This window comes from Tamandua tetradactyla, chromosome 4 (assembly GCF_023851605.1).
Source record: "Tamandua tetradactyla isolate mTamTet1 chromosome 4, mTamTet1.pri, whole genome shotgun sequence".
Taxonomy (NCBI): domain Eukaryota; kingdom Metazoa; phylum Chordata; class Mammalia; order Pilosa; family Myrmecophagidae; genus Tamandua; species Tamandua tetradactyla.
The window spans coordinates 23,504,405-23,530,856 of NC_135330.1; the positions used below are offsets into that span (position 1 = coordinate 23,504,405).

Sequence of the window (26,452 nt, forward strand, 5' to 3'; positions counted from 1 at the left end):
CCATGTTGTTACATACTTCATAACTTTATTTTGTCTTACAGCTGCATAATATTCCATCGTATGTATATACCACAGCTTGTTCAGCCACTCATCTGTTGATGGATATTTAGGCTGTTTTCATCTCTTGGCAATTGTAAATAATGCTGGTATAAGCATTGGTGTACAAATGTCCATTCATGTCCTTGCCCTCATGTCCTCTGAGTAGATACTTAGCAACGGTATTGCCAGGTCACATGGCCGCCACATTTTAAATTCCCGCCAACAATACATGAGTGTCCTATTTCTCCACATCCAGCATTTGTAATTTTCTGGGTTTTTTTTCAACAGTAACCATTTTAGTGAGTATGAATGATATCTCATTGTACTTTGGATTTGAATTCCCCAAAAGCTAATGATGTTGAGCATCTTTACGTGTGCTTTTTGGTCATCTGTACATCTTCCTTGGAGAAATGTTCATCAAGTCTGTTTCCTGTTTTAAAAATAAGTGGTTTGTCCTTTTGTTGTTGAATTATAGGTCCATCCAGGACCTTTCCCCTATAGCCAAATGCCTGTTCAACATCTCCAGTTAGCTGTTCATAAGCCTTTCACATTTCACATGTCCCTAGTTGAATTTCTGAACTTCTCCGACCCAGAGGACTCCTCCCATTTCTTTCTCATTTCAGTAAATTATAATTCCATCCATCCAGTTATTTAGGCCAAAGTCTCTGAAGCTACCTGTGAGTCCTTTCTTTTTCTCACAATTCATATCCAGTCTTTCAGTAAGTTCGGTTTACTTTATCTTCAAGACATTTTCAGCATTCAATCACTTCTACCCTGCTGGAATCTGAACCACCATCACCTCTCACCTAGATTATTACAAAATCCTCCTGTCTGGACTCGTTGTCTCTGTTCTTGCCTTCTATGGCCTGTTTTCAACAAAAGGACCTGAATGTTTTTCTTAAAATGTGTACCATTCAACAGCCTCACCAGAAACAGAACTTACCCCAGATGGTTCCATTGACAAGCCTTTAGGGAGGGACCACTCACAGAAATTGGGCAAGGTTAAAAGAACAAACATGAGAAAATGAGGTAATTAAAGACTAGCAACGGCAGGAAGATATTGCCACCCCTATGGCTGAGATCCAATGGGAGAAAATACTGCTACCCAATGAGAACTACAACCCTAGAAGAGGAACCACCCACTAGAAGCTGTAGTGGAGGAAGGATACAGCTACTTTCAGGGACAGAGCACCAAAGCAGGGAGAGAGTAGGGGAGAAATGCCCTGACCTCTCCATCCTCTCACACTCTGATATCGTTCAGGTGCCTCTTTTAGTAAAACCACTGGAAACCACTAGTGATTGTGTGTTGTGATCTGCAGAACTCAACTTCCTGGGACCCAGAGCAGGGTAGGGTGAGAACAGATGATGGGTAGGGAGGGTCATACGGAAGATTACAAGCACAAAGTGACAAAAGTCAGACCACACCATGCCTCTTTGCTCAAAACCCCCTACTGGCTTATCATTCAGAGCAAAATCTAAAGTCCTTACTCTGGTTTACAAGGTCTAGTGGGCTCTGGTCCCCTGCTCCCAAATCATTTTTGTCCTCTGAGATTTCTATTCTTTTGTAAAAGCTCAGCTATTCATTTAAGACAAGTTATTGTAATTTATCTAGCACTTCTAGGAATTGCAGAGGTAGCACCAGCCAAGGATTTGTTCAGGACCCAGATTTGCATCATATCCACACAGCATAGATTCTTTTCAGACAGAAGGACTTCAGATTCCAGCCAATGTTTTGAAAAAAGGAAGGAAGGAAGGAAGGGAAAAAGGGAGGGAGGGATGGAGAGAAAGAGAGAGGGGGAGGGGAAGGGGAAGGGGAGGAAAGTGAAGAGGAGGTAAGGGAGAATGATATTTAGTGAATGTTGCCAAATCCATATGCAATCTATTCACTTTTCTGTATATGTTATATTCTGCCATTAACCTCATTTAGAGTTCTAGAATATACTTAGACCACCTAACTTAGCCCCTCACTGAGTTCTTCTCACTAAATTAATCAATGCTATGTTCTTTAACTGTTACCAAAACACTTTCATATCCACGCTCATGAATCATATGGCTGTATCTTATGTGTGTTGAGACATTTTTCATAAGGACACAGTGAGAAAAGTAGCTTAAAATTCAGTGAACTTTCAGATTTAGATTCCAAACTACAGAGATTTGGAGTGGAAAAGGGACATGTGAGCCACCATTGGAAGGGTGGTCATGGAAAGTGTGGTTGTTATTCTATTCCATGGCCTTCCAAAAGCTAGAACTATATTTAGTGGGTGAATGTTATAAAACCATCACAAAACCCTGGAGTGGGGAACCAGTGCTAGAGGACCATTTTCCTACCATGAGATGATTGAGGCTGGTGCCATTGAATGCCACTGAAAGAAACAACTTGTATTCCATAAAAAGGACCACAGTCCAACCTTCCCTAGCCTGCATCCTCACCCAGATGACCACAAAGCTTATTTGGTTTTTTTGGGAGCCGATCGAGGCTATACTCACTGCAGTTGTTAGCATCATTTTATCATGGGTGGAAGAAATGTGCAGTTGCCCACAGTAGCCATTAGGCCCCACTCCAGGCCAGAGTTAGACGTAAATGTCCATCCACCTCCAAGAGCCTAACAAAATCAAATCCACCATGGCTCATGTGACTGTTTTCCTTATGCCTAGAGTGTGAGCCCCTCTGATCATCTGTCATCTCCTGGACAGCGCTCCCATGCTGCTTTCCCCTATTCAACCCTGCCTTCAATCCCAAATTCTTCCATGCTGCCCCCTAGGATTCCTAAAATTCCCCGATATCCTACATTTCCTTTCCAGAACTTTCTTGTAGCTCTTTGCTTTAACAGAAACCTGGGCGTCACATATCATGAAAATCTCTCAAGATGGTGATGTTTATTCTGTCACACCCCACACTCATCAGGGCTGGAAGGCAGAGTTGGTTTCCTCCTTTATAATGACTGCCTCTTTCAGAACTTTGCTCTTCCAGTCTTTAGTTGAAAAAAAAAAAAAAGAGGGGAGGAGAAGAAATAAAATAATCTTGCTTTTTTGAAGCTCATGACATTTAGTTATACAGTTAGTTATACTGCCTTCACCATAGTCACTCACCAGGCCCCTATGCCCTGATGAGGGATTGTGCCTAGCTCTTGGTCTTCCTTTCTATTTCAGCACTTTCCAAAATCCTGTGCAACTTCCAACATGAATTTAGACAACCCATCCTGCAGCCTGGATTCTCCTCTATTCAACTGCAGCTACCTACTCCCCTGAACACAGTCTCAATCTTATTATCATCCCAAATTGTATTATCTCCAGTCATACTAACAAGTATTCCACCCTCTAAAAGTAGCCTTCTATTCTTGTAGGTTATTCTCCCATTTCTACCCTTCTCTATCCTACTTCATTGAACTCCCAGACCATTAACTCATTTCTTTAATTCTAGCCATCAACTTCCTCCTTCTTTACTTGCCATTCTGTTCTACACTGTTACCAGAAATGTCCTGATTCCAAAACTGGATTTTTAAATTCTTTCCTTCTGAGAAAATTCATTCCTTTCATGAAAAGCCGCCCAGCTCCTTATGATGACCCCCAAATCTGCATTCATTCGTCCATTTATTCATTTGTTCATGCAATAAATATGTGTTGAGTGCTATGTGTCAGAAATATGCTAGGCTCTGAAAATAGAGCATTAAATGATATAATTTCTCCCTCCCAGTATGGAACTTAGAGTAGCGGGGAAGACAAACAAACATTCCACACAAATAATTATTTAATAACAACTAAATGAGAGAAGAAAAATAATGACCAGTGAAAGCATTAAAGAGGGGACCTAACATACTCTACAGAGTCAATTTCCATGAAGGGACATTTACACAGGGATCTGAGGGATGAGTAGGAGTTAATCAGGCAAAGGATGGGGGGCCATGGGAGGGAGATTAATTCCAAATATAGGAAGGAAGATGTTTAAAGGTGCCAAAGTGAGCAGGATTAGAAAGTAAGCCAGTGTGGCTAGAGAGCAAAACCTGAAAGGGTGTGGTGTAAAATGAAGGTGAGAAATGGAATGGGACCAGATTTCATATTGCGCTGTGACTTGCGTAATTGATTTAGAACCATAGTGCATCCTAACAGCAGACTGAGAACTTGGAGACTAATGAATTTATGGGGATATTATCATATAATCCACACACAGTGAAAAGGGCCTGTTCAGAGAGCTGTCAGCAGGAATTGAACACAGTTGATGAGAAATATTGAAAGAACTACTGATAGGATTTGGTGCCACTGGCAGATCAAGGAGAGGAAAACAAATCTCTTTGTTTATAGACTAAAACTCTGCTGTGGTTTGTTCTTTTTTTGTGTGTGACAGCTGTATCATTATTCAATCATCCTCAAGAAACATGGCTACTGGAACACAGCTCTACATTTTCAGGCAGTTCCCTCCAGCCTCTCCACTACATCTTGAATAACAAGATGATATCTACTTGATGCATAAGAATAAACTCTAGGAATGCCTAGAGTGTATAATAATAGTGAAATGTACAATGTACAAATTTTAAAAATGTTTTTGCATGAGGAAGAACAAAGGAATGTCATTATTGCAGGGTACTGAAAATAGATGGTAATTAATATTTTAAAATGTCACCTTTCGTGTGAGACTAAAGCAAAAAATGTTTATTTGTTACAAAATTTATATTTTGACTAGTGCATTTCCTAATATAACTTATGTAGATAGTTTGATTGACCACCATAAGTACTTGGAATCTCAGGTAGGACATGAGATTTTGCTGGTTTGTCCAGAGTGATGCCCCGATGAATCCCAGAGTGATTCAATCAATGAGTGAAAAAGTATCTGCAAAGCCCCCTACGGGGAGTGGTGAGAACGGGGAGAAAATAAGAACGGGGTTCTTATTTTTGACAAAGACGAGAGTTTCATCTTAATGATTCATACCCCTTGGGAGTAAAGTGACTTTATAATCCAGCAGCCTGTGTATATGTGTATGAAGAGAAATAGATTTTAATTTCTTTTGGCTCAGAATCTTGTGAGAAGGAAGCTAAACTTTCGCAATAGAAGCTATGCATATTATTTCTAACTGAAAGAGGACCAGATTCTCTTTCTTTTGGATAGACTTCTGCTTTTTTCTATTAAAAAAGCTCTATTTTAATCTCATGGCACTAGTTTTAAGAGTTGCTCCACTTCCAGCTTCTGTGCTTCCCACTTGCCCTTGTCCATTTGACGTGAGCATTCTAGATAAATTTAGTCTGGTCAGTTTATAGATTGATTTTATACCTGGGAAAATCCACATTCACACTCCCTCTGCCATTGCCAGCTGAATCTCAAGTGTGTGTCCATTTCAGTCCTACTTGAAGACATCCCTAGTTAGCCCTATCTGTCCTCATTTTCTGTTTTTTCTTTAATATTCTCTTAAGTGACATTTTTGAACTAAGATAGTATGTAAAATCAAAGTGAAACCAACTCTAATCTATGATAGCATGATAATGTTTTCTTAGAAATTTCAGATGTTCTGATTCTTTGATAACAAATGAGGTTCTCTGGGTATTTTTCAGCTTGGTGTACGATAGGCCTTGTGGATTGAGGCTACTCCAGGAGATACAAGAAGCCTATTTGAAGGGAAAATAACTTTTGTGATTCTAATCCTGGACAATAGCTGAGCCTGGAGCATAAATGAAGATGAATTGGTTAACCTGAACAACTCAGAATTGAAGCTGGCATGAGACAAAGACTAAGATAAGAAGGACTTTTGTTTCAGTGATCTTAATGATTTGTTTTAGATTATTAATATTCTTCAAACAACTGTTTAGTATTAATGCAAGAACATGTGCGCATACCATCTCACACCCACCAAGATGAGATGGACAATAGTAAGTATTGGCGAGGATGTGGAGAAATTGCTACCCTTATACCCTGCTTGTGGGAGTGTAAAATGATATAGCCACTTTCGAAAAAAACCTGGCAGTTCCTCAAGCAGTGAAACAGAGAGTTACAAGAGGATCCCTGGGTATATACCCAAGAGAATGGAAAACATATGCCCCATTCAAAACCTTATACATGAATGTCCATAGCAGCATTATTTATAATAACCAAAAGATGAAACGAAGTGCCCATCAATCGACGAATGGCTAAACAAATTTAATATATCCATACAATGAAATATTTTTCAACTATAAAAAGGAACAAAGTACAGTCACATATATGAATTACCCTTGAAAACATTGCACTAAGTGAAGGAAACCAGGAACAAAAGGCAAAATATTTTATGATTCTATTTATATGAAATGTCCAACATAGGTAAATCCATAGAAATAAAAAGCAGGTTAGCAGGAGGAATGGAGAGGGACTGCCCACGAAGATGGGGCTTATTTTTGAGATGATGAAAATCTTCTGGAATTAGATGGTGGTGATGGATGTACAACTTTGTATATACAAATATGCTACCTTGAATTATACAGTGCAAAATAGTGAATGGTATGGAAATTTTATCTAAATAAAAGAAAAAGAGATCCTAAGTCTTGAGGTAAGTATAAACATGTTTATTATTAAACATTAGAGCACTGTGTCAAATACAATAGGTCTGACATAAGCTTAAATAAATACATACTTTAAAAACTGTAAAATATTTTAAAGCATAATTTAAAATACCTCATAAAACTCAAACACAGGTACATTTGTATTTCATACAAGTATTTACAATGCAGCATATATATATACACATATTTACAACATTTGAACGGTTTCAGAAAAAATAATAATTGATTCCATATGTACCCTGAACACTATAGTTTTTTTCTCTCTCTCTCTCTCTCTTTCTCTCTATTTCCCAGAGTTCTGCCCTTTTAAAAGCCTCTGCTGACCTGATCTTTATCACACCCCTGTTTACTTTTGGCTTTCCCATTGCCAGAATACAGCCAACATATGCTAAGTTAATGGGAGAATTTTGTTCTCACACCCTGCGGGGCTGAAGCAGCACTGCCAATTACTGAGAATTCCCTACTGCCAGTGATCAACTCGTAACTGGGAATCCATGGGAAATTTTTAATTCTGCTTATAAATAAGCATAAAGACTTGTTCACAGAGGCTTTCCCCTCTTCAAGATCACCCTGATGTACAGAATAAAGCAACTAGAGAATAATTATTAGACTTCTTCACTTAAAAAAAATCTACTGGCCAATTCCTTTACATGGTGAGCTTCTATTGTGCATTTAATACCTGGTATCATATATAAGAATAGTATAGTTACATGTCACATCTGAAAAACATCTTTGTAGGAATGCCAAAGCACATCCATGTTTCTCATGTTTTTCAATGGTGTTCCTAAAATTGTACCTTCATTTGTTTGCATTCTTGCTCTTATCAAATCAGAACATTTGTTCTCATGGATGTTTCACCATGGAATCACGCATTTCTGAAAAAAATTCCTGTGTATAAACCCTCCATTTAGTTTTCACTCTCCTGATATTACTTATGGTTTTAAAAGCAACTGTAGAAGAACACTCAGTCCTTTGTGTTTGTTAACACTTTACATTTCTACATTTGTCCTTTTAAAAATACACAATTATAGATGTGGTGGTGATTTAGGAAAAGTAACATTTACCCTATAGTAGTCCATTACATTTATGTATTTTTAAAGTCCCTACAACACTTTTTTTATTACTATTTTTTATTATTATTAGAGTACCTGCCTGCGGCACTTTCATTGAATTAAGATTATGGAACATTACGCTATATTCAAGACAAGTAATAAGAACAAAATTTCTAAGAACACTTGAGAAAGCACTAAATCCCATAGGGATTATAATAATTAAGACTGTGTCCATCATTCTCACAGTGTATTAAGAAGGATTTTGCATCTTAACAACCTTTCCATACCATCCCCTGTAAGCATTAAGAATGTGATGCATTTCAAGTGAATAATAGATTATTTGGGGTCAATATGTTTCCTCTATACTCTTGATTATTGCTACTTATCCCCATAACAGCAAATATGTAATCAGCAGCTGAAACACTTTGAAGGGCAAAAGAAAGAAACGAAGCCACAAAATAATGTGTTTCATCACCAAGATTTCATAGCACGCATGGGCGAATCAGAGTTAATAAAGAAATCCTGAATCCAGAGCCTCATTCTCTTCACTTCTGCCTAGAAGAGAATATCCTTTCCTTCCCGACTCAGAACTTTCCAGATTCTGAGTCTAGGAAAGAGAAAACTGACATTTTGGTGGTGGTGGCAGGGGGAAGTCTGGCCATATCCACTGGATTTTGATCCATCGAAGTCCTTGTGGATGCCACAGTCCCAGCTTTAAAGTGAGCAGGGCCAGACACCCAAGAAAACCTCTGTCTCTGTGGTCTTCAGTGTATTACTCTAGTTTCCTGGATGCAGCTATGTTCCTGCAAAGATAAGAGCACACGTCACCTCATCGGAACACCTAACAGTCCTGCGTGCTAATAGCAACATGATTCAGCTTCTAGCACAGACAGCTGTGCACATACTGTCCAAACATCAAAATGCTACTTCTAGTGACTTGATCTTTCCAAATTCTCCCATAGCATAGCAGAGTGGTTAAGAACACAGATTCTAGAACCAGACCACCTGGGTTTGAATCCTGATTATACCATTTACTAGTTTTGAGACTTTAGGGAAGTTACTTAATTTCCCTGCGCCTCATTTTCTTCATCTGTATAATGAGAAATACACTAATAAGCTCTATGTACTGTAAGTACTATATAAAGATTAGCTACCATCATCATCATCTTTCATAGATGATATGTCTCAATAAAAGCCAAGTCTCTTATTCCTTTCCTTTCTTCTCCAAAGAGATGAAACAACTTTTCCAGAAAATATTTTGAAAGTTAGTGATTTTTCCCAGAAATATGGTTGGTTTAGGGGGTATAAGGAGTGACAGAGTATGTAGAGAGGACATCACTCTTTAGTGCAATAGTAATATGTAATTACCAAGTCTTACCTGATTTCTTTGTACTTAAATCAACGCAGAAGGACTATGGTAGGTGCCATCTGATTCAAGGCTTTGACAGCTGCTGTGGAATACATGAGAACACTAAGTAAAGCACTGTTTTCTGATGCCAAGAGAGAAAAGTATGTTCAATGTTCAGTGGCATGCTATGTAAAAGAATGCAACTTACCTGGAAGGGACAAATTTCTTTGCTGCAAGAGAAAGAAAACCATTAATTTGGACTAATTGACTTTTAAGGACACATGAAATGCAGAAACAATGTGACTAGTTCTTCTGGGGTTGCAAATACAATGCCTTCAGGGCCTCTTTGAGCATCAGAACACAGTCACAGCTTGGTGGCCACTGGAGTGAAATGCCAAAAGAGCATCCCATCCAAAGGGCACAGCAGCTACCTAACTCCAGCAAATAGTTAGAGGTTAAGCATGCCGAATCTATCTTCCAATATCTCATGATAAAGCAAAAATCTGGACTTTTTTGTGAAATGTCCTATTTTGTAAATGTCAGGGCTTAATTCAAAAACATTTCAAAAACTCTGCAGTCCAAACGAACTGTGGCTGTCATTGTATATTTCCTGTGAGATACTCTCAAATTTAAGCCCATGTTCCAAACAAATCTTTTTTTTAGGAAATATTTTTTTCTATTTTCCTGGAGCTCCATTTGTGGAAGCTTCATGACGCAACTCCAGGGGCACCAAGAATTCAAGGTGAATAGCGCCTCCTGGAGTTTTACAGTGTTAGCACAGCTAACATGATAGTTCCTAAAACTCCTCCAACTTTAAGCTGCACTGTCTACTCTTTTCCTAAGACTTCCACTTATTTATACTGCAACTCACCAATGTTTAATAATTGCATATGAATTACTGTTTAAATCAGCAAGTGAGACCAGGAGGTCTATAACTCATCTCCTGCAGAAAAAAAAATATATATTTGGAGTACATTCATGAACTCCCTCACCTTTCTTCCGAAGGCGTTTCAGAAGCCAGAGGAGAAATGATGCTAATGTTAGGAAGGAAGTTCCAGCAGCAGAAAGTCCAACTGCCAAGGGAATGTTGGACTCAGGGGGCGCTGAGAAAACAAGAGGGAAAGAATGGTTATGATAAGGAATTTGACTTTAAAGTCTTCCCGCCCTTTCTATTTGGCCTTTCCACTGTACTTTGATACTAACAGCAGAAAAGCCATCTAGTCTAGCACATGAGGTAGAGACCTGACATTAAAGGCCATTGAGATCCACCTCCAACAACACCTGCCGGCTTATCTCCTACCACTGCCAGGCAGAACTCAACTTGCCAAGCTTGCTACCCTCGGTTAGTGTTGCTATCTCATGTTCTCTCGGTCATTCTATCATTTCCCTTTTCTATCCTTCTTTCCACTCTAGCTCTTCTTTTTATAACGGTCATAATTCTACCCAGTCATCAATATATCACCTCTTCTGTTTTCTCTCCAGGCCCATGAAATTAAATGCCCACCTTATTAATCGGGGCAACCGCTCTGTTTGTACAAATTGGCTAGTTAATTATAGTAGCCAAATAAATTCCCTCCTTCTCTCTAGTCCCCCGGGCCACAACAATCAATCAGGGCCTCACCTTCACAGGTGGGCAGCATCCCAGACCAGTGTCCTGTGGTGCCACAGGTCAGAACTTCAGAACCGTTGAGCATCCATCCTTCAGGACATGCAAATGTACACACGGTGCCAAACACAGGCTCCCCACTGCAGCTCATGTTGACTTTCCCGGCAACTGCCAGGTTTGAACATCGTACCACTGCAAGTGATAGATAAAGGGGTAGAGGTTAAGAAAAACCTACTGAAACACTTGTAAAATTGGTTGACAAGTCAAGTCACCAATTACTGTAACTTATAAGCACAACTTCGTTTTAAACACACAGAAAATGACTATCAGATCCCCTTAGGGCAATCTAGGTCCAGAAACTTAGGAGGTGCTAGATCCGTACACTTGAAAGTCTTAACTCAGTCCTACCTTGGCAAGAGGGGACCTCCTGTGTCCACTGTCCCTCAGCTGTGCACTCAAGTTGAGTTGATCCACGTAATTCATAACCTTCCTCACAACTGAAGGTGCAGGAGGACTTGTAGGTGAAACTGCCAGTGGAGGAATGTGTACACCTCATTGAACCACTCTGGGGCTGGCTGACAGCATCACATTTCACAGCTGGAAGGCACCAGAGGGCATGTTAGAAAATTGTCTGCATCAGGCAGCAATAGATTTCTCAAGATAATCAAGCAACAAACAAAAACTAAAAATGAGGTTGAAACTCTACCTTCGCATGTGGGCACCTCACTGTCCCACTCTCCTGTGGGGCCACAGTGGAGCCTTTGAGGTCCCTTTAGCACAAATCCCTGCTCACAGGAGAACTCACACCTGGACCCACTTTGGAAACTTCCAGAAGCAGGAGGAAGACAATTCATGTAGCCATGCTCTGGGCTGGACAAAGCTTTGCACTGGAAAGCTGAAACATCAAAATGATAGTCAGAAAATGTTGCCATGGAACTGGAGAGACTTGGGCATTTGATGAGTGAGTCCCGGTCATTCTGAACAAAGCAATACTTGGAAATTCTTCATTACTCCCTAAGCAACTAAGAAGATGGTTGTGTTTGCTTTGAACTCCAGTTCCTTCGTTGACAGTGTCATTAATTAAAGGACAGTCTTTAACAAGAATAGTGGTTCCTAAGTATGGTTATTCTGGCATGCAAAAAAAAAGGGTCAAGGGAAGATTTTCTGCAGTTAGAATTCAGCTTGTGGGTCCTGGGTACTTACAGATGGTGCCAAAAAGAAAGTAAGAGAAGAAGACAGCTACATAAAATTTGTCCGCTTTGCAGTTTGGTTTTGGTGCTATGGCTTTTTGCCACAGGAAATCATTTTGTGCTATATTTGGCTACAAAAATGCCAGTATCTGATAGGGAAAGCTGCTTGTTTTCAATATGCTTGTGCTTACTTTAAAATGAATTAAATTTTAATGCTTATGTATGTATTATGTGTCTCTGTATCTGACCCCATGCCTGAAACATTCTCATCACTGCTACTTATCGGCAATTTCAGAAGAAAGGTATGACAAGAGTTTGAGATTCAAGCCAAGTTCTCATAATCCTATTTGTTAATTTTTCTAAATTAATTTGCCCTTAGATTAAGAATTCTGCCCATTCCCTGCCAATGCGTATAAAGTTATCTTAGCCCAGCAAAGTTAAGAAACAAGCAAAGCTTCTTATTATGTATAGTTCTTTCCCTGGCCAAGCATGGGTTCTTTCATATGATTTTCAAATATGTAAAGTGAACGTTACCCATCAAATTTGATTTATATAGTTAAAGGGGACATCTGATTTCATTTGTGCAGCCCAGGTTTGAAGACTGGTGTTCTTTAAGAAAGGAAGAGTTTAAAGGAGAAAATCTCAGGCTTACCTTCACAAACTGGGATTTGCTGTGTCCACTGCCCTTGGGCGGTGCATTCAATGTGGGCTGGTCCCTGCAACATGAAGCCCTCAGCACAGGTGAAGTCACAAGATGACTTGAAGGTGAGCTCCCCAGCAGGGGAGTAGCTGCAGCTCACAGAGCCATTCTGAAGTGGGCTGATGGCATCACACGTCACAGCTGTAACACAGGTACCCATTTATATTAGGTCTGGTTTGCCCTTTTCAGGTATGGATTAAGAACAAGAATGCTTTCAGTAAGTCTTAATGTGGAGCAAGTCTACCTTTGCATGTTGGCTTCTCATTGTCCCACTTTCCAGATGAGGTACATTGAAGGCTCTGGGCTCCCATTAGTTCAAATCCTTCCTCACAGTCAAATGCACAGGTTGTGTTCCATTGGAAGCTTCCAGAGCTTGGGAAACATTCCACGGCTCCATTGGCAGGATTTGTTAAAGCATCACACTCAACCACTGGGGATTAAAAGAACACCATGAATTTTACAGAAAAATGATATTTTTAATTCCTATAGAATTGGAATATATGATGGGGTGAGGAGTTGCCTTTGAAAGGTAGGTCCCAAAGCATTATGAGAAGTATTCGGTACATGCACATTCACATACCCACAGGAAATATTTTTTAACTGAAATTATCTTCTTTAATAGAAGACCATAGTAAGTGATCTCTTATCTGATTTATCATTTACATAAGGTAAGAAAAGTGATTCTAGATCCAGATCTGTGACTACTTTTTTTACTGATGTGGAGGGGTATTTGTTTATATTAGCCCAGCAAGACTTGGAGGAAAGAAACTTTTTGTCTCAAACCCAGAAAGATGATGTTGAGAGAAAAAAAAAAAGATTTTAGGACTCCTTGATTATCATAGTCACAAATTAGTCCATTACATGGGAGAAGTTAAACAGGGAAAGAAGATGAGGAAATCATTAAAATTTCTGTAGTGTGGTTCCACCGTTTTACGTGTTCCCTCATAACTCACTAGAGCCTCAGAAACGCCTATTTGGAACACAGAATAAAAACCTCTCTCAAACCAAATGGGTACTAGATTGGCCATATATTTTAGCTGAGAGAATAACTGTTATAAAAAAGCACAATATCAAGAACTTTCCCCTAGCATTTTGAGAATGGCATAAAGATACAGATATCAGGAATGAGTCACAGAATTTTCTGTACATTCCAAGAGGTTTACCATTGCAGACTGGATTAGGAGCACTCCATTCCCCAGAGGAAGTGCACTGAGTGACCTCGGGGCTGCTTGGAATGTAGCCCTTCTCACAGCTGACAGAGCAGGAAGAATTGTAGCTGAAGTTTCCCAAAGGGTGGGTGCAAACCAGGCTTCCGTGCTCAGGGTCTTTCCTCACATCACAGGTCACAACTGAAAAAAAAGAGAGAAAGAAAGAAAAAGATCAAATCATTTCTGCATGTCTAACACCTTGTGTAAGGTGGGAAGAGCCCTGGAAACTACAATTACTGTTCACTGAACGCTGACTACATGCCAGGTGCTATGAGAACATTTTATCGGCATTTGTGGCACCCAATCCTAGCCATAAGCCTAGGAAATTGGTGCTGCTATTACCCCTGTTTTACAAATGAGGAAGCCGGGGCATGGACAGTTGAAGTACCTTGTCAAGACCCCTTAGTCAATAAGTGATGAATCTGAGATTTGACCTAGGGGGATCTGATTCCATCTTCTCATCTCTTAACCACCATATTACACAGCCTCAGGGAAGGGAAGAGAAGTCAAGGAGCCCTGATTCCAAAGTCAGCTAAGACATGAGATGAGACCAGCCATCTCAAGTGAAGGAAGGGGTGAGACTAAGACTTACCTTGCTCACACCTGAGTCCACTGAAGCCTGGGTGGCACTGGCAAGTGTAGTTATTGATGGTCTCCATGCATTCCCCATGGCCACTGCAGGATGTGTTGGTACAGGCAGCTGTGCAAAACACCATCAATGATAAGACTGATTATTACTGCGCTTATAGCAATTCTGTTTGAAGTTAGGTTCAATGATACAGAGTGCCAGAGATTTTAACTTTGTAAAATGCCAAATCAGAGTTTTAGTTTCATCTCTTTTAAACCTTGATGTTTATTAATGTATGGCATATTTAAGTCAGGGGTAGCGTGTCCAGCCAGAAGCACAGAAAATTCACTTTATTACAGACTATCAACATAGATCCCTACCACAAATAAACAACTAAAATATGTATTTATACTCTAGTCTAAATGTACACAGAGAAGTCAAAAGAGATCCTTTATCAGTTAAATAGAACATTTTAAAACCATATCCTTTAAATAATAAAATTGCCACAACAGAGATCGATTTTGGCATACTGTAAATGACTCCTCGCGATACCCCCAGACTCAAACTACTTCTCTCTGCTGCCTCCAGCTCCTTACCTGTATAGCACAAAGCAAGCTTCTTTTTGCTGCATCTCTCATCATTCCACATGCCCGTGTCCTTTTCTCTTTTGATGTAGATCTCCACGCAGTCCTCGTTGCTTTGTTTGTTGTTTGGCTCACCCGGAGCCCAGTTCTGAGCTTCTTTGGTTAGGGGCTTCTGGGTCCCTACCCAAACCCACACACCGTTGACCTTTCTGATTCCCATCCAGTAGTAACTTGGTGAATAGCTCAGTATGGAATTCAGGTACTCGATCTCTTCCTTGTTTTGAATTGCTACCAGATGCGTGTACCTTTGCTGACAGTACGCGCTTGCCTCATCGTAAGTCATGCTCTCTGTGGAGGCGTTGTAAGACCAGCCTTCACTCTCTGCAGGCAGGAGAAGTGCTAAGGGAAAAAACATGGAAGGAATGGAAGCATTTAGCCCCGCTATGATTTGACTCTGTTGACTGGGTTTTTTATTTTCTTAATTTTGGCATTTTTTTTCCCCTCCCAGGAACCAAAAATGTTTATTTGATCATAGTGGCTTTTGGAGAGACTCAAACTGTTTTCAGTTTTCTGAAGTCCAAAGGGGCTCTGTGGAGGAACTTCCATTTGTGGTGTATCTCTACTAGATGTGTCGCTCATAACCTGTTAGTCTTTCCACTGTACTGGAGAACAGCGGTCAGGATAACTAAGCTGATGTAAGCACTGAGTGTGAGCTGGCGAGCCCTGCCTGAAGCACTCTACACAGATCATCCCACTGAATCCTTTCGAGGCGGTTGGGAGATAGGTCATTGATGATCAACATTATATACAAAAGGAAGCTGAGACACAAAGATATGTGAGCAAATGTCCCCGGCTGAGGGCATAACACATGTACAGGAAAACACCCCACAATGAAGAGTTATCTGGTCTAAAATGTCATGGGGGCCGAGAGCGAGAAATCCTGGTGTAACTAATGACATCGACTTACCAAAAAAGAGAGCAGACAGAAACCGTGCTGCAATCATGACTTCAAGAGTTTTTTTCACCAAAGGATTAGGCTTGAAATACTTTTCTGGGGAGAGAAGGTTCAAAATTAATTATACAATTAAATTCTAGGTAGCCAGTTACATCGCTCTACAGTGATAGTATATGACAGCATCATAAGACTTAGGTAAAGGATTCCAGCACCACAACTTTGTTTTGTATTTAAAAATGCACTCGAATGAATAAACTAAAAAATTGACATTTTCATTCAGGGCAAAGAAAAAAGCCAGGTTTTAGCTAGTTCGAATACAATCAGAACTTGCCCAGAATCTTTTATCAGAATATTTTTTGTCTATCGTCTATTCATATGAATACTCTATATTTCATATCTCAAGAGGGCCAACGGACTTCTGTACTTACCGTTCTGTGAAGCGGTTGTGGAGGTGTTGAGTTGTCCCGTGTAAGGTGCCTGCTCTGCCTGCCAGCGCTCCGGCAGTTCTGATGTGCCGTCTGCCAAGAACAGCTAAACACTGCTCCTGCTGGGTTCCCTTTATAGGACGGCTTGCGTCCCGTGAATAATAGCAGGATATGTCCAAATCAAGTCAAGAGGAATTCCCCAGCAGCATCCAAAAACTTTCCCGGGAATATCCATAATTCTAAAAATTACAATGATGTCAGAAACCCTATCCCTCAAAGCTAATTCTTCTTCGTTCCACTTCTTTATATTTTATATGTAATTCTATTAATATGGCACAAATGTATGATTTTTCATTTGGATAACATGAAATCTGTGTTTTTAAAAACTGTGAAGTCTCTGATTATTAACAGCATCTCTCATGTAATTGTGGTAGTGATGAGAATTTCATAAAAATAACCAATAGTTTTGTCAACCATGAAGTACTAATGCTCTTGATTTTCTCATCAGTAGCTGTCAACAAAGTGTCACCACTCATTTTTAATTCCTCTCCTACCTACCAACTCCATGCATTTTAACATGCAGTGCCTCAGAGAAGTATACATCACTGGTGTACATTAATCCTTAGATTATGTGTGCCAACTATGGCTAAATTACTGAAAATAATATCCTCCACCTAAATGCTTGAATATGCCTCATTCTTAAAAATAAGAAAAAAAAAAAGAAAAGGGAAATAGTCCTAGATGGTCAGAGATTTGTTCAGTGAAATAAAATGAAGACCAAAAATTATATGTGCATGTATTTGACTCTAATTTTGTTTAAAAACGAAAAAGTACAGATGTACAGAAAATAAAATCTGAAAAGAAAATAAAATGTTGACAATGGCATCTGGTTGGCAGAGTTTGGGGTAATTTTTTTATTCTCATTATTATTTTCAGCCTTTTCCTGTTCCTTAATGGTCTTCTATTGCTTTTATAATCCAAAGAATACATTTTAATGGGTGCCTTGTGCAAATGCAACGGAAACACATATATATTACATATATATATGTGTATGTATGTATATATATATATATATGTATATATATATATATATGTGCATATAATAATGTATTCCTGGTCTGCATCAGATTGACATTTCTTTATGACCATTTATCCAGTTTATCCAGTTTCCATTTCTGCATCTTGTCTAATTTAAATGATAGAGACAATGAATGGGGAATAATTTTATTCTCTATATTCTTTAGGTTTTCAGAATTCAATCCAATCTAATAAACTAGGATTACAGCTTTTTAAAATAGGGAGTTGAAAAATGTACTTTCAACAAATGTGGAATAGTGATGGCGGGTAATAAGCTTATTTCTTCTCTTTACTTGTCACCACTGGACCTTTCTCTGTGCACAAAGATAGGCAAGACCTAAGCCAACCCAGAAAAGAGAAGAAGAATTCCAATGAATGTAACTGATTTTTTTAAAAAAAAAAAAAGTCAAAATAGCCAATTTAATTTGAACATACTCTGAGGAAGCCCAACTTTTAATAGTGGATTTATTCCCTCACCTTCCCAATCTCTTACATTACCAAGCTACTGATCTTGCTTCAATTCTCTAGCCCACTTTACTTAGCCAAACATGGTTTTGCTGCATGGTAAATGTTCTGAAAGATTAATCAGTTAGCAATGTTGAGATCTCAGGGAAGGGTGTGAAGCTAGGCAAGTGTATAATCTGTATTTATTTTGTATTCATCATAGCGTGACAACACATTCTGCCATTTTAAAAATGCATAGCTAAAGATATATTGTAACTGAATCTCTAAAAAAATTATCTGACACATTAATGAAGTGCCTAATAACTGTTTTATCAGAAATATGTTATTCCAAACCCACTCGCCCTTGCAATTACCTTACGTTCTCCCAGGAACTTTTCTATGTCCCTGCCCCTGAGTCTGGGATCACACATCATTTACCTGGGTGCTGGGAGCTGAAGGACTTTCTTCAGATTCCCAGGATTGCTGAACAGGCTACCAGAGACCCAGTTCTCCTTTCTGGACAGTGCGGAAAGGAATGAAGTTACAGCACAATTGGAGCTTCTTTACCTGGGATTGCCTTTTAGAATTTGATGAAAGGCAGCCACTTATTGGGAGTGGGAAGGTTGAATAAGAAGTTGGGAGAGAGTTGAACGCTAGCTCCCCCAAAACTTAAGATTTCCCCAGGCAATAGTCTGGCTAGCGTTGCTTCAAAGATCCAGCAAGTCCCTCAAACTTGGCCAATGTTGCTGGCTGACCCTGGATTGCTCGGTTTTCAATCCCAGACCTCATACGGCCCCTCTTTACAATTTCCATCTTGGAGAAAGCATTCCCTGAGTGGGTGAGACACGGAAAAGGAAAGAAGGTGGCGCAAACACAGACAGGCCACAGGCTCCACCACCAGCGTGATTGTCTCTGAGGCACCACACTTCCCGGCTTCATTATCCCTTTTCCTGGAAGTTCCTGGCCATCTCCTCCATCCCCTTTAATGAGGAAAGACTAACCACTTTCACTTCTGTGCCCAGGGCAACTCATTCTCACCTTTATGGGGAAGGACGACCCCTGAGAGAATGAGAGAAAACCAGAAAAAGGAAGTTAATGCCTCAAGATAATTTTAATCAAGAGGCACTGTAGTAGTTTAAAGATGTTACGTGCCCCAGAAAATCATGTTTTAAAATTTAATACATTCTTGTGGGTGCAGACCTATCATAGGTGGGACCTTTTGATTAAGTTATTTCAATTGAGATGTGACCCACCTCATTCAAGGTGGGCCTTAATCCTCTTACTGGTGTCCTTTATAAGAAGATAAAATACAGAGATGAAATTAAGAGAAGCTCACAGAAAAAACTCCAGAGAAGCTGTGAGGAAGTCACTAAATCAAGAACCTGGAAGTAATGAAATCCAGGAGAAACATCTCCATGTGCCTTGCTATCCGACAGAAGAGTCCAAGCTCATGGGTAACCAGTTTTCAGAGCAGGTATCATCTTGTTGATGGCTTGATTTGGACATTTTACAGCCTTAGAATTGTAAACTTGTAAACCAATAAGGCCCCATTGTTAAAAGTTAACCTGTTTCTGGCGGGCCGCGGTGGCTCAGCGGGCAAAGTGCTTGCCTGCTATGCCGGAGGACCTCGGTTCGATTCCCGGCCCCAGCCCATGTAACAAAAACGGAGAAACAGAATACAATAAAACAAGAAAATGTTTAAAGATGTTTCCCTTTCTTCCTTCCTTCCTTCCTTCTATCCTTCCTTCCTTCTCTCTGTCTTTCCTTTAAAAAAAAAAAAAAAAAAAAAAAAAAAAAAAAAAAGTTAACCTGTTTCTGGAATATTGTATTCCAGCCACTTTAGCAAACCAAAGTAATCTTCTATTCATAAATTTTATGATAAAAAGTTCCAATAAAAGTTACGAATAGGAGATTATTGTGTGTAGTAGAAGATAAGCACAGTTCATAACCACAGGTGGCAAGCTCATCTATGGAGGTATGAACTTATGTTTGGTTCTTCCCTGCTGAATGCAATGGGAAGGCTGGGCAATGGCCTTCTCCCATCATCCTGAGGCCTGGGTTTCCTTTTGCCTGGGCAGTATTATTTTTGAAAACCTAGATCCTCCCCCCACATTCCACTCTGCTTACATTTAAATTTCCTTTGCAGGGTCCTTAAGGAGAGAGAGGAAATTCCAATAAACTTTAAATTGTATTTAGAGAATATAAATGTAAAAAATGTTGCACGCCCCCCCAAATTGTGAAATAAAAATACCACTCAACCTACCTTCAGTGTGTCAAATGGCATTTATTGTTAGATCAAAATATAAGCAAATGTCAAGGAAAATTGGCCTAGTTTCCCTGAATTCATTCCCCAAGAAAGCGTGTTCACTAATAGGAATTTATACACATTTTAGAGCAGCTTAGTCACATAGGAGCCCTGCATTCTGTTGTGTGTCCTCCCCCACCGAGAGGGCAGAGCTGAGTCTTCACACTTCAGTGTGAACAAGAATCACCTTGACAGCTTTTTAAAATGCACATCTTTACTGTTCAACAGTCAGACACTGCTGCAGAAGGTCCTGGGTCGGGCCCAGGAACCTTTTAAATGAGAATCTCAGGTAATTCCGATACTTATATCCAAATCCAAGAGTATTTTGTGATGTTGGCCCAGGGCCACCCTAAATTGGGAGAGACTATCTAGAACACTCAATGGTTGTTGCCCAAATATAGGTACCAGAATTTTGAACAAAATTTCTCTACAGTTAATCTTATTTTTTCTTAGAGAAGTTGCAGGTTTCCAGAAAAACCATGCATAAAATAAAGCATTCCCATATATCGCCCAATTAGTTACACCTTGCATTAGTGTGGTACATGTGTTATAATTCATGAAAGAACATTTTTATAATTAACTACAGTCCATCATTTATAAAAGGGTTGACTGTGTTGTACAGTCCTGTGTTGTTTTTTCATTTTTATTCTAGTTCAGAAGTTAATCTTGACACACTGCCTATGATAGGGAAATATAAGCAATATTTAAAGTGACCCCATGTTTTGAATTCTTGCACATGGAAAGTGAATAGTTGTTAAACAAAGAAGAGGGAGTAGCTGCTAAATAATTAACATAGGTATATATTAATTTATTCTCTTTTAGCTTCTGATTCAAGAGAATTCTGTTTCCACTAATTCTCCTTTTTGAGCTTCTTTAGATGATTCTAAGTCTTAGGATTTTAGTGCGTTTCCTTGCTTCCTCTTGGCAGCACCTTATCTTGATGCTTCCTCTTACTGTGTTGGTTCTAAGAACTAATTGGAATATCATCAAAACGGGCCAGATCTGGTGAATTCCCAAAGCAGTGTGTGTTGGTTGGTTAATTTACAGAGCTTTTCCTGAATGTAGCCAGACTGTTTGCCGACAGTTGTTAAAAGAAGGGGAAAAAATACCTCTGGATTTTAGAAAAACCCCTTGCTTGTTTTCTTTGGACATTTTTTCTGCTTGTTTTGTAAGTCATAAGTTTCCTAAAAGGTTATTATTAGCCTTGGTCTCAGTGTCTCACAGTGGAAAAATTTCTGCCTGGTCAGTTTGTAAAGCATCACTTTGATTTGATTGTATCAGAAAGAAAACTTAATAATTATAGACATCAAGTGGTTGAAGAAAAGGTTCACATTTTTTCTTTCCAAAAATTATAGACAGGTGATTTTCAGAGAAAGAAGTAGGAAGACAACCTGAATTTTCTAGGTCGCCTTATAGCTTAGTAATTGGTAATAAGTAAGCATTTCTATTTGGAAATGACTGAAATAGTCTGATAACCAGAGTATTAAAATACAATAGTTTAACACCAGTGATTGCTATTTTATACTAATTAGTTCTGTGATTTAGAGCAAACTTCTTTTCCTCTTTAAGTCTCAGATTTCCCAACGGGAACCAAAGGTGCTTGAGCACAGTCCCTGCCAGCTGTGTCAAATTATGGCATAATATATATATATAAGGGGAAAGATTCTAATTTAAATAGAAGTGTCTATTATGTTTCCTTGCTGTCAAGTTAACTAAATAATGATAAGAAGAAATAACATACAGACTGCCTACTTTGTGCCATGCACTTTACCTACATAATTTCATACAAACTTCACAAAATGAAAGTTAGGCATTATTAGTCCCATCATATAGACGAGAAATGGAGCCTAGGAGATTAAATAACATTCCCCTGTTGTTGTTGTTATTGTTGTGTTTCACTTCAGTGGGAAAGTTGAGAGTCAAAACCACAGTTGTGTTATTCTAAAGCCTACACTCTTTTATTTGACTCCATACCTGCTCAAATTTAAAGCTCAGCAGGAAAACGGACCTTGTTTTTCTCTCAGGAAAATATTATAGCCACCTGCTTAGCTTACTGTACTCCACCTGATACCCCAACCCTGTAATTTAGGGTGTTGGGTGGTGTTCCGTTAGAAGTAGACTGTGAGACAAGAAAGTGGGTACAAGCTGTTTACCTGGGAGGTGATCCCAGGAAGCCATGGGAATGTGCAAATGAAATAGGAAGGGAAGGAAGCCAATCATAGGTGCATTAACAAGCAGGTACAGCTGTGAGCAACTGGGGACCTCTGGGAGATAGTTGAGAAAACGTCTCAGAGTATCCCCATGCAGTGGGGAGGCCATGTGGATTCCTGTGGCCAGAAAAAGTCCTTCACAAAGAATTGCAGGTGGTGTGGTTGGAAATGACATCATCTGACTCAGGATTCTAAAGAATGATCTGTGTGCTGCATCAGGACAAGGTAGGTATATTAGTTGTTGTTATTGTTGTTGTTGTTTAAGCAATTTATTGAGATATTTTCATTTACCATGCAAGCCATCCAAACGGCACAATCAGTGGCTTTTAATATAATCACAAAAATGTGCATTTAGCTGCTGGAATGCAACACACCAGAGACAGATTGGCTTTTAATAAAATGATTTATTTCATTAGTTCTTCAGAGGAAAGGCAGCTAACTTTCATCTGAGGTTCTTTCTTCCGTGGGAAGGCACAGGGTAATCTCTGCTGGCCTTCTCTCCAGGCCTCTGGGTTCCAACAACTTTCCCCAGGGTGATTCCTTTCTGCATCTCCAAAGGCCTGGACTGAGCTGCGAGTGCTGAGATGAGGAATGCAGAGCTGCTTGGGCTGTGCTACATTGCGCTCTCTCATTTAAGCACAGTCAATTAAGTCAAACGTCATTCATTGCAGATTGGCTTCCTTCCCTCCTACCCAACTGCAGATGTCATCAGCAACAAATGAGGTTCACGTACCATTGGCTCATGTCCGCAGCAACAGAACTAGGTGCCTTCACTTGGCCAAGTTTACAACTGAATCTAACTACCCCAGAATATTTTCATTACTCCAAAAAGAAAAACCCTGCACGTCTTAGCAGTCACCTTCATTCCCTCTATCCTTCCACATCCCTACATAACCACTAATCTAATTCAGTCTCTATAGATTTAATTATATTTACATTTGACATAAATGGAATCATACAATATGTAGTACTTTGTGTCTGGTTTCTTTCACTTAACATAAGGCTTTTTAAAAATGATTGTTCTTTTTTTTAAGGAGAGAAGCTGTAGGTTTACAGAAAATTCATGTAAAAAATATAACAATCCCATATTTTCCCCTAATACTGACACTTTGCATTAGTGTGGTACCTTTGTTACAACTGATGAAAGAATATTAAAGTACTACTGTTCATTATAATCCATAGTTTACATTAGATATATTTTCCCATATTTCACCCCATTATTTACATCTTGTAATAGTGCCATACATTTGTTATAATTCATGAAAAAACATTCTTATATTTGTACTATTAACTGTAGTCCAACATCCACAACAGGGTTCACTGTGTAATATAATCCCATGTTTTATCTTCTGACTTTCCTTCAGTAACATACATGACTCAAAACTACCCTTTCAACCACATTCACAAGCAGAGCTCAGTGCTGTCAATTACACTCAATAATGTGCTACCATCACCAGTATCCAAGCCCAAACATTTATAATCAACCTAAATGGAAATTATGCACAAATTAAGCAACAGTTCCCCATTTGCTAACCCCATTCTATCCCCCAGTAACCTATATTCTAGATTCTAATCCATGAATTTGCTTATTACAATTAGTTCATACCAGTGAGATCATATAATATCTGTTCTTCTGTGTCTGGCTTGTCTCACTCAATGAAATGTCCTCAGGGTGCAAACATGTTGCATGCCATCAGGACCACATTCCTTCTTACAGCCGAATAATGTTCCATCGTATATATATACCACATTTTTTTATCCTTTCAACAGTTGGTGGGAAACTTGGATTGCTTCCATATTTTGACAATTGTGAATAATACCACGATGAACATGGCTGTGCAAATGTGTGTTCACATCCCTGCTTTCAATTTTTCTGGGTAAGAGGTTATCCTGGAGGTTATTCTTATGCATTTAGTAGATGTTACCTTATTAGTCAAGATGTAGTGGAGAGGCTGGAGGGAGCTGCCTGAAAGTGTGGAGCTGTGTCCCAGTAGCCATGTTTCTTGAAGATGATTGTATAATATAGCTTTCACAATGTGACTGTGTGATTGTGAAAACCTTGTGTCTGATGCTCCTTTTATCTATCTTATCAACAGATGAGTAAAACGTTTGGAATAAAGATGAATAATAGGGGAACAAATGTTAAAATAAATTTAGATTGAAATGCTGGTGATACGTGAGGGGGAGGGGCGGGGGTATGGTATGTATGAATTTTTTTCTGTTTTCTTTTTATTTCTTTTTCTGAATAGATGCAAATGTTCCAAGAAATGATCATGATGATGAATATGCAACTATGTGATGATATTGTGAATTACTGATTATATATGTAGAACCGAATGATCAAAAGTTAGAATGTTTGTGTTTGGTGTGTTTTTTTTTTGGTATTTAAAAAAAAATTTAAAACTAATAAAAAAAATTCTTCTGGGTATATACTTGGTAGTGGGATTGTAGGATCATATGTCATTTCTATACTTAGCTTTTAGAGGAACTGCCAAATCCATCTGTAGTAGCTGCACCATTTTACATTCCCAGTAGCAATGAATGAGTGTTCCTTTCTCCACAACCTCTCCAACACTTGTAGGTTTCTTCAAGCAGAAACCTACAAGTAATTTGTCGGCTTAAAAGCAAACATTGTTTTTTTTTAATAGTAGCCATTCTAGTTGGTGCCAAATGATATCTCATTGTGACTTTGATTTGCATTTCCCTAATAGCTAGTGATGTTGAACATCTTTTCATGTGCTTTTTAGCCATTCGTATTTTGTCTTTGGAGAAATACCTATTCAAGGCTTTTGCCCATTTTTTAATTGAGTTGTTTGTCTTTGTATTAAATTGAGTTGTAGGATTTCTTTGTATATTCTGGATAATAAACCCTTATCAGATATGTGGTTTCCAAATGTTTTCTCCTATTGAGTATGTTGTCTTTTCACTTTTTTTGACAAAGTACTTTGAAACACAAATGTTTCTATTTTGATGATATTTCATTTATGTATTTTTCTTTTTTGTTATTTTTGCTTTGGATGTAAAGTCAAAGAAACCATTGCCTATCACAAGATCTTGAAGATGCTTCACTACATTTTCTTCTAGGAGTTTTAAGTTTCTGGCTCTTATATTTAAGCCTCTGATCCAATTTGAGTTAATTTTTGTATAAGGTGTGAGATAAGGGTCTTCTTTCATTCTTTTTCGTATGGACATCCAATTCTTCCAGCACCATTTGTTGAAGAGTTTATTCCATCCCAGTTGAGGGTACTTGAAAGTCTTCTGAAATATCAATTGGCCACAGATATGAGAGTCTATTTCTGAACACTGAATTCAATTCCATTGGGTCAATATATCTATCTTCATGCCTGTACCATGCTGTTTAGACCACTGTAGCTTTGTAACATGCTTTAAAATCAAGGAGTATGAGTCCTCCAATTTGGTTTTTCTTTTTCAAGATGTTTTAGATAAATTTGATAACTGGCTTCCAAATAAATTTTATTTCAAAGTAGGCTGTTGGAATTTTGATTTGGATTATATTGGATATGTACATCAATTTGGGTAGTATTTACATCTTACTGATAATCTTCATTTCTACACTCTCTTCCAAGCCTCTCTCTTATCTTTTTCTTTCAACCTGCAGTACTCCCTTTAGTATTTCTTGTAGGTCAGGTCTCTTTATGATGAACTCTCTCAGTTTCTGCTTACCTGTAAATATTAAACTCAATCTCAGTTTTGAAGGACAGTTTTGCCACATAAAGAATTCTTGGATGTCAGCTTTTCTCTTTCAAAATCTTAGTATATCAGACCACTGCCTTCTTGCCTCCATGGTTTCTGACAAGGAATTGGCATTAGTCTTATTATGGTTCCCTTCTAAGTGAAGAATCACTTCTCTCTTGTTGTTTTTTAGCATTCTCTATCACTGGCACTTGATATTTTGATTAGTATTTCTCTTGGAGTAGTTATGTGAGTTTATTCTGTTTGGAGTGCATTGTGCTTCTTGGACATGTATATTTATGTCTTTCAGAAGAGTTGATAAATTTTCAGCTATTATTTCCTCAAATATAATTTCTACCCCTTTTCCAGTCTCTTCTTTCTAGGAACCCATGATATGTATGTTTCTGTGCTTCATGCTGTAATTCACCTTCTTGAGATCTTGTTCAATTTTTTCCATTCTTTTTTCATTCTTTTCTTCTGTCTGTAAGATTTCAATTGTCTCATCTTCTAGATTGCTGATTATTTC

General features: G+C 38.7%; 1 protein-coding gene and 1 long non-coding RNA gene across 3 annotated transcripts in view; one reads left to right on the top strand and one right to left on the bottom strand.

Moving 5' to 3' along the window:
• Positions 1–6,543, top strand: part of LOC143680558 (uncharacterized) — a 35,184-nt gene extending 28,641 nt beyond the window's left edge. Inside the window, exon 3 of one of the 2 annotated variants that reach the window (XR_013174066.1) lies at positions 5,581–6,543. This is a non-coding gene — a long non-coding RNA (uncharacterized LOC143680558). Of the gene's footprint in view, positions 1–4,381; positions 4,498–5,580 lie in introns of those variants that run through there. The other variant, XR_013174065.1, reaches the window with a different exon arrangement.
• SELE (selectin E) lies at positions 6,535–16,310 on the bottom strand. Its single transcript, XM_077156919.1, has 14 exons — positions 16,201–16,310; positions 15,785–15,868; positions 14,830–15,216; positions 14,258–14,365; positions 13,621–13,806; positions 12,702–12,887; positions 12,410–12,598; positions 11,274–11,462; positions 10,976–11,164; positions 10,583–10,759; positions 9,954–10,064; positions 9,170–9,191; positions 8,992–9,064; positions 6,535–8,416 (listed from the first exon to the last, which is right to left on the bottom strand). Exons 2-13 carry the CDS (start codon positions 15,819–15,821, stop codon positions 9,007–9,009), a joined length of 1,839 nt encoding a protein of 612 aa, XP_077013034.1. The 5' UTR covers positions 15,822–15,868; positions 16,201–16,310; the 3' UTR covers positions 6,535–8,416; positions 8,992–9,006.
• Positions 16,311–26,452: the final 10,142 nt, after the last annotated feature.